The sequence below is a fragment of the Ananas comosus genome, linkage group 17 (assembly GCF_001540865.1).
Source record: "Ananas comosus cultivar F153 linkage group 17, ASM154086v1, whole genome shotgun sequence".
Classification (NCBI taxonomy): Eukaryota; Viridiplantae; Streptophyta; class Magnoliopsida; order Poales; family Bromeliaceae; genus Ananas; species Ananas comosus.
The window spans coordinates 7,797,836-7,811,231 of record NC_033637.1 but is presented as its reverse complement, the minus strand read 5'-3'; the positions used below and the strand labels follow the sequence as shown (position 1 = coordinate 7,811,231).

The 13,396-nt window shown below is 41.4% G+C and overlaps 1 protein-coding gene across 2 annotated transcripts in view; it reads right to left on the bottom strand.

The window, feature by feature from the left end:
- The window catches only part of LOC109723198 (putative SOS response-associated peptidase YoqW), a 56,251-nt gene that overhangs the window by 21,205 nt on the left and 21,650 nt on the right, over window positions 1-13,396 (bottom strand). The window contains exons 5-6 of one of the 2 annotated variants that reach the window (XM_020251481.1): window positions 5,419-5,484; window positions 191-297 (exon numbers count right to left, since the gene is read on the bottom strand). In XM_020251481.1, coding sequence (XP_020107070.1) covers window positions 191-297; window positions 5,419-5,484 — 173 coding nt within the window. The remainder of the gene's footprint in view (window positions 1-190; window positions 298-5,418; window positions 5,485-13,396) is intronic. The other variant, XM_020251482.1, reaches the window with a different exon arrangement.

Here is a 13,396-nt window from a genome sequence, read left to right as displayed (position 1 = left end):
GAAAATATCATGAAAAGACACTGAAATTCATTATCTCTTGTAAGATTTTAGTTACCATAGCAATAACTTCAGTACATCCACTGTTAGCTAGCATTCTGGAGAGGAATGCTATGATTTTCCATTTAGTCGACAACTTACTGAAGAAACTATGATTTTCCACAATATAATCAACAACTTATTGATGACTTACCAGATCAGGACCTTCATAAGGTCTGAGAACTGCTTCAAAATTCATGGCACAGCTGTTTAACCAGATGTCAATAGAGTCCTTATTTCCCAAGATCACAGGCATTCTATCTGGAATCACGTTCGTGTGTTAAATAATAATGAACTATATAACACAAGTAACTGACAAGTGCATTGAAGTTGAAACATAGCAACTAGCCAGATGAGTATAACAACATATCACAGTTAAATTGAGTGCACTATCATAGTAACAGAGTAAACAGCCTAGTTCTTTACTAGAACAAAACAAAGAGGAAAAGTATCACATCATGTGAAAAAAAAGGGCATTTTAGGTTTCTTCGGATATCATCTTGCAAGAATACTTGTCCTTACCTTTTGATGATGAAAAACCAGTTATGAATAATGTCGAGTTCAATCTTGTAAGGCTGATTATAAATAACAGAAAGGCATTAGGTTGAATAACATATAGGTATTAGGCAGAAAGAGGGCAAAAAAGGCGCTAAAATAACCCATCTAACAAAGTAATTCGATATGGATAATAATAGTAATAAGACTAAGTAGAATATGCCAAAAAAAACTCGTACTGGAATAAATATCAGAAATTTAGCGCAGTTCAAACATAAAGGAGCAATTATTTACTTTATCAATGTTCATATGTTACACGAAAGGAAGGAAACAGAAAGAGAGAGGGAACATGTATGAAGGTGTACCAAAATTACTATGCGGACCACTAACACTCATCCCGTTCTCTTATCTGGTATGGCTCATTTCACTGGGAAGGGGCCTCTAATCCCTAAGGCCGGCCTATCTATCCTACGATTGCATTATCAATACTAGTCAAAAGGCTCCACAGCTCAGGGTACTCATCCTGTTCTATTATCCGAGACACATACCAGTCTTGCCTTACTCATGCCATTGGCGCAACAATCCATGCATAATTTATGAAACTAACACTATTCAAATCAAATTTAATCCCACCAGCTCAACCATAGCAGATTCACCAACCAAAAGAGTCCTGCAACAATGGCTAGAGACTTGATTCAATTGCGAAAACAATATATTCTTTCTCTTTCATACTCGTACTAACAAGTCCTTGTGTAATATACCGAACTTCTGCAATTATGAAGTTTTGGTGGAAACTAGCTTTAAAAGCTATTAAAATAGTTCCGGTGAAGTTTGGGAGGTATTCAACAGTTTTTGGCGCAAACCGGGGGCAAAAACGGACTCCGAATGGTAAAATCTGTCAAAGTTGCAGATTTTGTATTGAGTACCGATACTGGAAACTGGGTACTGGTACGCAATACAAAATAAAAGAATTGAGCTCTCGGGTTTTGAGGAACTGGATTTTGGTTACTGGTACTAAATGCCTGAGTACTAGTACGCCAATTTGAGTACCGGTACACAGTTCTGCAGAATGCAAATTTTGAAGGATTTTGGTAAAATCAAGTGTAAATAAAAAAAGTGTGAGGTACTATTTTTATTGACTTAGAAAAGTAAAAGATAATTTAGAAATAATTTATGGTGAAATCAGAATGAAAACAGAAGATTTAGAATGTCCTATAAAGAACGGAGCTTATCTTTTAGCTAACAAATTCACAATGTCAGAAAATTATAAAAATTTGAGAATATGTCGAAACTATTTTTCTGATGCCAGATTTAAAGTTTCATATCATTCGAATACACGAGCAGTGAAAACGGAACCTAACTGCTATCTACTAAAGATTTTAATTGTTAAACCTTTCGGTGACCAAAAATGGTTCAAAACTGAAAAGTTAAAATCACGTACTTCTGATTGATTTTATTTGAGCATGTCTGTCAAATTTGAGTGCAAACGGATATTCAGAAGGGCTCCAACCAAAAGTATCAGATCTGAACTGGACTAACTTGTAAGTTGCAATTATTGGGAGGCCTATATGTAAACCCAATGTCATCTCTCTCTCACTTGTGCACTCCCAACCTGAGAGAATGAGAGAAGAGCCTTTATCTCTTTCTCTTTCTCTCTAGCTCATATCTCTCTCTCCCTCTCTTGTAATCTCTCCACCAAAGAAGAGAAAATGGAGGAGATTACGCATGAAAGAAGCTTGGACAAGCTCTCTAATGGTGGATCTCTTTCTTAAGCAAGAAGAAGTTGGAGAGCATGGTGGCCAAGGTGAGTTATTTGTGGATTTTAAGTTAGGATTATTGTTAAATACGTTGAAATTAGAGTTTCAAGAGACCCTATATGATTATAAACTAGTTTAATCAAATGATTCACCATGAATTTGAGTTCTTGAGAATATAGAACCTAGGGTTGAAATTGGGAATTTTGTCCCTATGAGGTTTTGAACTCAATTGACCCTCTAATACTCTAATTAACGGTTAGAAGAACACGCCCAACAACTTTAATTTGGAAGCGTAGCGGCCTCGGCAATCAATTGGAGGAAACGAGCCGATTCGTGAAGATTTGGGTTCGTTAGGCTTAAAGCGAGGCGAATCATCGTTTGGAGCCTAATTGCAAGTGTCTACAAGCAATTAGTAAGCATTGTGAGGTGGGTGGTACTCTTCGAAATGGTTGGATTTCTCCCTATGTCTAAACTCCATTCTTTGTGCATATATGTGTACGTGTGAGATTGTGTATGATAGGGTTCAAATTACGTATTCTTTCTAGAAGCTTGCATGCCTCCTAAATTAGATATGAATGATTGTAATGGAAAACTTAGAACTTAGGATGCATGAGTATAGTGCGTGTGAACCCTTGTGATACAAGAACTAGTTGATTTGTCATATATGTATATATGTGAAATTCTATGCATTTAGAGTTAATATTGCGATTGAGCTTTCAATTTCTGCATGCTTCCTAAAGTAGGGTTGGACAAATTGGATTGAGAACTCGGACATTGGATGCATGAGGATTGGATCATTGGACATTGGAACCCTATGAATGCAAAGAACTAGAATGTGAACTTAGAAAACATTGTGGAATGTTGGACATGAACTTGGTGGCATCCTTGACTAGTTGTTTGGACATAGGGAACAAGTGAAATACTGGGTGTCATCATGAGTCTAAACATGAACCTAGAGATGGAAATATGGATTGGGTATCCTATTGTGCAAGTAGAGAACATGAACGTCGTGTGTCATGATTGTACAAGTGAGTTTGTTGCCGTAGTTTGCACAGAATTTGAGATGAGCATGTTAGGGATTGGTAGATCCCCGTGTGTTGTTACTATTGTTACCCTGGTCAGTAGGGTGTCCTCGAGATGAGAAGACTAGATCGTACTCACATTGTCTGTTTGGCTTGTTGGTGGTCGCGACACCACAAACAGTGAGCTCCGGAGTTGTCACACATGGGTTAACGTACTACCCAGCAGAAGGCCCCAGATGGGTTGTAGCGGAATTCTCCCCAACTGAGGGCCCTAGTTTTGTGAGTGGGCTTGACCTTCGGGTGGACCGGTAAGATTGGGTCGTGAGGTAAAAGAGAAAGTCAGTTAAGCATAGTAGATCATGTCTTTGGTTTTCTTATGAAGTCTTGTAGTAGCATCACATGACAGGTGACGAGTCGATTATGCCTCGTCTGTAGACAGTCTAGGTTCGGTTGAGCAAAATTCTCCCCAGTAGACGATTTAGAGGGAATTGGGCTTGACTTCGCGTAAGCCGGTACGATTGGGTTGAAAGGTAAAAATGGTAAGCATCTTGAGCATGATAGCATTTATTGTTTACCTTGCTTCATTTTGCATAGGCATAGTAGTGTTTATTTCAGTTTATGCATAGTGCAGTTGTCGTACTACTTTCCTGTTTGTTTATCTACTTATGCTTTGATTAGACCTAGTGGGAAAATTGGCAAGGTCGAGGTCGAGCCCATTGGGAACTTTAGTTCTCACCCCCTGTTTTGCAGAGCCAACCATTGCGGAGCGGCACAAACCGAGGCGTGGGCGTTGCGTCCTAGATAGCAGGGTAACCAAATTTAGGTCGCCCTATGTACAAGCAAAAGAATGTGAATGTGTTTTGAAAAGACGAATGTAATTGAGAACGAAATTATATTTCTGAGGTGTTCATGTATTATGTAAAGTGGAAAAATGTATGTGAATTGTGAATGTCCAATGTTGTAATAGTTAGGTTTAAATTCTCGCTCTTGTGATATGCCCTCGTGCAAAACTGTATGATATTGATTTTCTTGTGTAAAATTCAATATACTTATTTCGTTTACGTCTTGGGCGGATAGGAAAAACTCCATCCGTTCGGCAGTCTGTGTACGTGCCTGAACCGACCAAAGTGACGGTCACGGGGCGTGACACCTTGGTTGAAGGTACCTAATCTACATCTAAACAACTGATGTTATCTCCTGATTATTTTTTTTTGAGAGAGATGTTATCTGCTGATATTAGAATGAACATCAGGCTGCTTTGAGAGTGAAGTACATCATTGGCTTTCCTTCGCCTCAGTGTGAATCCTGTCTGAAAAAAGAAAGATCCTGCAAAATATGCACCCTTGCCAGTGTAGAGGCCACACTTTAACAACAAGATTTTAGAAACAAGAGAATAAACTTGACTTGTCAAATCCACAATAGATGAACCTCTTCAGATTATATGATCACACTTGCATCATCCTACTGCCAATTTGGTGGGCCCAAGGATCCAAGTAACAAAACCCCCACCTACTATTGCACGTCTTAGGATAATTTTTATTAAAAAAAAGGAAATTAGGAGCAATATCATGCATCTACTATTACCATTCTCCAAAGTCTGCTGCCTAGCTAATTTTTTGTGTCACTATGGTTGAATCAGGTTATTTTGGCAAAGAAATTTACAGAGTAATGGCAATTTGCAAATATATATTTGCAATTGGTGACATAGTTGCTCACTATCAAAATTATTAGTTGTCGTCTTTCACACTTTCAATATTATTGTTTGGTGCTTTTATGATTAAGCTCTATATGAACAAAAAATGAACAAAAAATATTGGGCAGTGATTTATGATTTATTAACCAAGATAAAAGTTTCTAGACTTTCAACTTAAAAGTGTTACCTATAATAGATCTTTGTAGATCCTTATCTATAAGCATCTGGATTCGACATCCCCAAAATAGTAATAGCTGTCAACCCAAACACTCCCTCACACTAGGTTATATATAAAATTTTAGGAAAGAAAACACGTAAGCTTACATTTTAGTAGTGCCTACAAATAGATTTACCATTTATAACACTAGGTGGAGAGAACTATCGTACACAGAAGAAAGGAAAGTACAAAACTAACCGTGAAGCCACTCCAAAGCAGCTGAACAACGAGTAGTCAAGATTGTAAATGTATAAAGGATCTCTCCTATCAAAAGAATAGAGCATGCAAATTATTTTATAGAAATAAAGTAAACATCATTATATATTACGAGAGAGAGACTAATTGAAAAGAACCAACATGGTAAGAGCCAAATTATTTTATAGAAAAAAAGTAAATATCATTATATTACGAGAGAGAGAGAGAGAGAGAGAGAGAGAGAGAGAGAGAGAGACTAATTAAAAAGAACCAACATGGTAAGAGCAATAAATTCTACAGGTTTTACCATAACAGAATTATATGTTTAGCATAAAGCAGATTCCGTTTTCACATTTTCTATTAACTTTCTATAGCTATCAGAAAATTCGCATAAGCTGATCGCACAAAATGGTTACAATGTGTTTATTGAGATGGGTTCGTAGAATGGAGAGGCATATTGCTATAGCTATCAAAAATTTGTTTTGTTCTGGCCATAAATGCAGTTGTTAAACCCAAGGATTGAAGTGCCTCCCAATGTCGTACAACACGGGCGTACCATACCATGCCCCTAAATAAAGGGCATGGTACAAGGAGGTTGCCGAGGGGCCCCCCATGCCGCAGCACGATTCCCACTAAGTAGTGTAGTACAGTACACTGCGTGTCCATGAATCACAAGCACGCACATGTTTTTTTTTGCGGGGCCACAAATTTCTTCTCTTTTTTATTATTTCTCTCCCCACATATTGTCTTATTCCTTTTTCTTCTCTTCTATTTTACTCTTCCTTCTCTTTTACTTTCTCTTTCTTGTTCTTTCCATATCTCTTACTCTATCTTCCTATTTTCTCTTTCCCCCTGTGGCTCCCCGATCGTGTTGGTGCCAAAGAAAGACGGCAGATGGCGAATGTGTATCGACTACCGCGCCCTCAACAAATCACCATCAAGAACTGGTACTCCTTACCGCGGATCGATAATCTCTTGGACCAACTGAAGCATGCTCGCTACTTCACCAAACTTGACCTGAAGTCCAACTATCATCAGGTCCGGATCCGAGAGGATGACACCTGGAAGACCGCGTTCAAGACTGGTCCTTGGGAAAGTATCTCTATGGACTTCTTAGGGGGCCTTCCGAGGACCCGACGGAGACATGACTACCATTATGTGGTCGCCGATCGATTCGCCAAGATGACAGTACTTGTGCCGTGCAAGAAGGCAATCACCGGTGAGGAAGCAGCGCGGCTATTCTTCCAACACGTTTGGACATATTTTGAACTACCAAACTCAATTGTGTCTGACCGTGACAGCTGTTTTCTAAACAACTTTTGGTGGTCTTTGTGGTCCATGATGGATACAAAGCTACAACGGAGGACGGCTTTCCATCCTCAAATCGATAGTCAAACAGAAGTGGTCAACCGAATAGTTGTACATCTGCTGCGAGGATATAACGCTAGGCATCCCAAGACTTGGGACGAGAGCCTTCCATACTTGCAGTTCGCGTTCAATCAAGCTATACACAGTTCCACTGGCAAGACTCCCTTTGAGGTGTACTTGGGTTACTTACCAACAGGCCCATTCGACTTGGCATTCACGGTCGAGCAATTGCAAACCACCAAGGAGGAACACGAAATGGCAAAGGCACAACGCTTCTTAGAGAGCATTTAGAAAGTGCATAGTGAGGTGGAACGACAACTACAAAAATCTCAGCAAAAGTATAAAGAACGATATGATCGACATCGAGTGTAAGGCGACTTTCGAGAGGGTGATCTCGTCTAGCTCCATCTCAACAAAAAGCGCTTGAAAGGCGATGGTAGGAAACTTAAACCCATTCGCTATGGACCTTTCAAGATCCTATGCAGAATTGGTGAGAATGCTTATCAATTGGAGTTGCCTACATACATGAAGATGTATTAGGTCGTCAATGTCGAAAACCTAAAGTCCTTCGAGCCATCAATGCTGGACGATGGGCCCGGAGAAATACTGCCAACAGTGGAAGAACTTGTGGTAGAACGCAAAAAGCCACTAGCTGAGAATACTATTCTGGAACATAAAATCACAACGACACGCAAAGATGAACGTGAATCCTTCCGTGTCGGACGAAAAGGTCAAAAGCCAAGTGCCGCTAAGTGGTTCACGAGGGAAACTGGGGAAACTTAGTTCCCTCACTTGCAGTTCTAGATTCAGCAGGTGCCGGTTCCTCTCAAAATTGAGGAGTCATGATTCGGGACGATCAAACATTTCGGATAAGTTTCGACCGTTACAGATAAGACAGAGGCCATTCCAACTACTTCGGTTAGGATAAGGATTGAGGTGGTTCCAACTAACTCGGTTAGCATAAGGATCGAGGTGGTTCCAAACTATTTCGATTAAGGATCGAGACGGTTCCAACTACTTTGGTTAGGATAAGGATAAAGTTGTTATTTTCAAAATATTTTATTCTTATCTTCTTGTAAGCCTGAAGGCTATAAATAGGGGCCCCACTGGCTCATATAAACTCACTCCAGTTTAGAGAGAATTAATATACAGACTCTTCCACATAAAAATATTGTGTTCTTTTCTTTTTTTCTCTTTAATCTAGTTTCAAATATCCATCGGGGAGGCGCTGCGACATTCCTTCCCCCTCCAACAGATCACTTCTTCTCCTCCTTCCTTCTCTATGGAACTAGGAACTTGGTAAGCTAAGTATGGAGCTAGAGGTTTGGAAAGGGAGTTGGTGGAGCTTCCAATCTTCAACCTCAACACTTGAGCTTGGGGTTCGACTTGATTCAAGGTTAGTAAGCTTCTTAGCACCTCTAATTTGTACAAATTGAGAGGATTTGGTAGCTATTTCTAGTTTTGATAAAACTAGAATCTTTTTGGAGACTTTCAAGTAAAGGTTTTGGGATGAAATTTGAGTTTAGAACACTCATGTAGATTGGAATTGAAGCCTCGTTGACTTGGTTTGGAGGATTTGCAAGGATTTCTTGCTTTGGGGTATTTTTCACCCATTCTCTATGAGATTTTTGGTGAATTTTATGGTAAGGTTTTAGAAGGTTGTGGCCCCTTGAAAATATTTCATAGGGCTTCAGAAAAAAAGGGAACAACTTTAATTTGAGGAACAAACTAGTTTTGGCAACTATCCAGTGGATTCGACCTAACCGAAATTGGTGAACTCCCTATGTCTTTAATTCTCTTGTTGAGTTCATTATGTGTTCTAGCATGCATGTTACAATATTTATGGTTGAGATAGCATGAGAAAATTTCACTCTATGCATGTGGTATAATTACTCTATAGTAGAGGTCAAAGAGATACATGATGCATGCACTCTTTTGTGCATGAGTATCATCGATAAGTAGAGCCATCTACTTAGTATTATTCTCCTTGGAAACAAGTTGAGACAATGGAAATGGTAAATTGGACAATGTATAGACCAAAGGATCAAATATGGAGATTCTATCTCTTTAGACATGATACATAAGACCAAAACTTGCAAAAGCCGATTATGTTTATGTGATCCATCGGAGGAGGAAGCAATGTCATAGCACCTCCCCGATAGATATTTGAAACCAGATTAAAGAGAAAAGGAAAAAAACAAAATCTTTTTTACATGGAATAGTTTGTATATTAATTCTCTCTAAACTGTACTAACTTTACAAGAGTCAGTAGGACCCCTATTTATAGTCTTCATGCTTACAAGAAGACGAACAAAATAACATCTTTATCTTTAGCCAAATTGGCTCTATTCTTATCCAATTTGGTTGACTAGTTTTAATCTTCTGACACCACCTCGATTCTTATCCTAACCGAAGTAGTTGGAACGGCCTCCGCCTTATGTCCACTGAAACCACCTCAATCCTTATCCTAACCGAAGTAGTTGGATGGTCCCCGCCTTATCTGTAACGGTTGAAACTTATCCGGAATGTTTGATCGTCCCGAATCATGACTCCTCAATTTTGAGAGGAACCGGCACCTGCTGGATCTAGAACTGCAAGTGAGGGAACTAAGTTTCCCAATTTCCCTCGTGAAGCGGCACTTGGCTTTTGACCTTTTCGTCCGACACGAAAGGATTCATGTTCACCTTTGCGCGTCGTTGTGATTTTATGTTCCAGAATAGTATCCTCAGCTAGCGGCTCTTCGCGTTCTACCACAAGTTCTTCCACTGTTGGCAGTATTTCTCCGGACCCATCGTCCAGCATTGATGGCTCAAAAGACTTTAGGTTTTCGACGTTGACGACCGAATACATCTTCATGTATGCATGCAACTCCAATTGATAAGCATTCTCACCTGCATAGGATCTTGAAAGGTCCATAGTGAATGGGTTTAAGTTTCCTACCATCACCTTTCAAGCGCTCTTTGTTGAGATGGAGCCAGACGAGATCACCCTCTCGGAAGTCGCCTTTCACTCGATGTCGATCATATCGTTCTTTATACTTCTGCTGAGATTTTTGTAGTTGTCGCTCCACCTCACTATCAACTTTATAAATGCTCTCTAAAAAGCGTTGTGCCTTTGCCATTTCATGTTCCTCCTTGGTGGTTTGCAATTGCTCGACCGTGAATGCCAAGTCGAATAGGCTTGTTGGCAAGTAACCCAAGCACACCTCAAAGGGAGTCTTGCCAGTGGAACTGTATATAGCTTGATTGAACACGAACTGCAAGTATGGAAGGCTCTCGTCCCAAGTCTTGGGATGTCGAGCGTTATATCCTCGCAGCAGATGTACAACTATCCGGTTGACCACTTCTGTTTGACTATCGATTTGAGGATGGAAAGCTGTGCTCCGTTGTAGCTTTGTATCTATCATGGACCACAAAGACCGCCAAAAGTTGTTTAGAAAACAGTTGTCACAGTCAGACACAATCGAGGTTGGTTGCCCAAAATGTGTCCAATTGTGTTGGAAGAACAACCGCGCTGCTTCCTCACCGGTGATTGTCTTTTTGCACGGCACCAGTACTATCATCTTGGAGAATCGATCAACCACTACGTAAAGGTAGTCATGTCCCCGTTGGGTCCTCGGGAGGCTTCCTAAGAAGTCCACGGAGATACTTTTCCAAGGACGGGTTGGCACTAGAAAAGGAGGATAGAGACCCACCTTTCGATTAGCGGCTTGGATGTACAGCATATGACACATCCCTTCACAAATCGTGCCACATTGTTTTGCATGTGAGGCCAATAGACAGCGCTGGAGATTTTGCAAGGTTTTGTTCACCCCGAAGTGACTTGCCACCTTCGAGGTATGAGCTTCTCGGATCCATTGTACTCGATTGGCATCTTTAGGTACACATAGCAATGCACCTTTGTACAGTAGACCGCCTTGCAAGACAAACTTAGTAGGTCGTCTTGCTTTGATGTCAGCCAGCGCCTCTTGAAAATCTGAGTCTTCTGCATATAAGCTTGCATACTCATGAAATTTTGGTTGAACTTGCATAAATATCGACAAGCAAACTGTTGCCACTGGTGGTCGTCATAGCATATCTGCCAGTTTGTTGTGAGCGCCTTTCTGTACTTGATTACCAGATTGAACTGCTGCAAATACGTCATCCATTTTATGTGACGCGCCTGTTGCAATTTTGATTGTGTTTGGAGGTACTGAAGTGGGCGGTGGGCGGTGGTCGGTATGCACCACTGTCTCCTTTCCTAGGAGGTAGACCCGCCAATGCTTCACCGTCTAGTGTAGTACCAAGAGTTCCTTGTCATAGGTCGGATAGTCCTTTTTGAGCTCCCTAGAATATCTCGGAGTAATACGCAATAGGTCGACCGTCTTGCATCAAAACAGCCCACATGGCGCATCCCGACGTGTCTGCCTCCAACTCAAAAGGTCGTTGCAGATTTGGTAGCACAAGGACAAGCGTCTCGCATATCTTTCATTGCAGAAATCAGAACATGTCCTCGTGTTTCGAACTCTATTCAAACTTTTGGTTGGTCTTCGTTAATGCATGTGGAGGGGCAGTAAGGACAGAAAAGTGTCGGATAAACTTTCGAACATATTGGCAAGCGCCCATGAAGCTCCGCACCTCCGTCATATTTTTAGGCCTAGGCCACTCATTGATGGCCCTGACCCTGTTGGGGTCGATTTGAAGCTCACCGCCGCCCACCATGAACCCGAGATACACCAGTCTTTGCTTGTCAAACTCACTCTTTTTAGGGTTTAAGCGGAGTTAGTGTTCCTCGAGCAGCATAAAAAACTTCTTGACATGCACCATATGCTCCTCCGACGATCAACTGTAAATGAGGATGTCGTCGAGGTAGACAATCACGAAGTCATCAAGGAAGGGGTGTAGAATGTCGTTCATCAGACGCATAAAAGTGACTGGTGCATTACAGAGGCCGAATGGCATGACAAGCCATTCAAACAAACCTTGTCGAGTTTTGAGCGCGGTCTTCCAAGTGTCATCCTCTCGAATCCAGACCCGATAATAGCCGGACTTCAGGTCCAGTTTGGTGAAGTAGCGAGCATGATTTAGTTGGTCCAAAAGATCATCGATCCGCGGTAAGGGGTACCGGTTCTTGATGGTGATTTGTTGAGGGCGCGGTAGTCGATACACATTCGCCATCCGCCGTCTTTCTTTGGCACCAACACGATCGGGGAGCCACAAGGAGAGCTACTCGGTTTGATAGCACAACTCTCGTGTAACTCGATCACATGTCGCTTTATCTCCTCATTCTCCACTACCGAGTTTCGGTACATTCCAAGATTCGGTAACGGAGCGTCGCTGAACAATTGGATCTCATATTCCACGACTCACTTTGGTGGCAATCCCTGGACTTCTTGAAACAGATCCTTACGCTCGCCAATCAGTTTGGCTACATCGTCAGTTTTTTTCCTTACATGCTAGGCTCAATACCTTGCTGTTTGTCTCCTCAAATATAACTGGCCGAATGACCAGTAAGGCAAACTTTTAACAGGCATTGATCATCCTCTTAGCCTGGCAAGCGGTTATCAGGTCGACAGTTGTTGACAACGGCTCTGTTGTGAACAAAAATTTTTATCTATCATTAATTAATTGGTATTACTGAGGACGACAAAAGAAAGTAGCATCGCTGTCCCATAGGTAGGGACTGCCGAAGATGAGGTTGCAAATGTTCAGCGGCACAATCTCGCACAGCATTTCGTTGATATAAACGCCGGTCATTGCAAACTTCACCTTACACTGGCAAACGATCATTATCTCGATGTTGCTGTTAATCTACCCCAATGGATATGGGTATGGGTGTGGTGTAGTCGACAAACCGAGCCTTTGAACTAGGTTCTCCGAGATCAAGTTCTTTTGACTGCTGGGATCAATGCTAGTATCGATCATCTTATTTTTTATTTGAACTCGGAAAGTGAACAACTCTCTCTTATCAGTTGGATTTGACAGGCACAGGCTTGTCTCCTTCGGCATAGCCATCAAAGACAAGCTAGTGTCCGATTAAGGTAGGAGCATCACTTGTCGATCCTACCGTTGTCGTTCTGCATTTACCACGGTCGTCCTTCTTCTTCGGTCTCAACTCTAGATGGAGCTTCCAGCATCGATTCTTAACATGTCCTGTGACTTTACAATGATCACAATACAAATCAGGATTGGAGGACCCCTTCTTTTTAGAGTCCTTTTTGGACTTTTTTGAAGCCTCAACAGACTCGCTAGATGGCTTCTCCCCGCAAGACAGTTTGTTCTTCCGCTCAATCGCCTTGACTGTCTAGCTCGCCGAGAGGCGAAGCTCATCATTGATGCGCTACTGTAGGCTCGTGGTGTATTTACGAAAGACCTGTGGATCATTAAGGGAGATGCCAAGCGCCAAGGCTTGGCATCGGAAGTCGGTGGTGTAGTCGTGCACTGTCTGGTCGCACTTTGGCGCAGGACATGCCAGCGCTTCCATCGTTCTTCTTCATATCCCATAGGGTAGAACTCCTGGCGGATCAGTAGTTTAAACTGACTCCAGATGAAATCCTCGTTGGCGGAAGTTGGGAGAGTGGCCTTCTACCAAGTCAATGCATGACCTACAAGTTTTAGTTTTGCGAAAATTACCT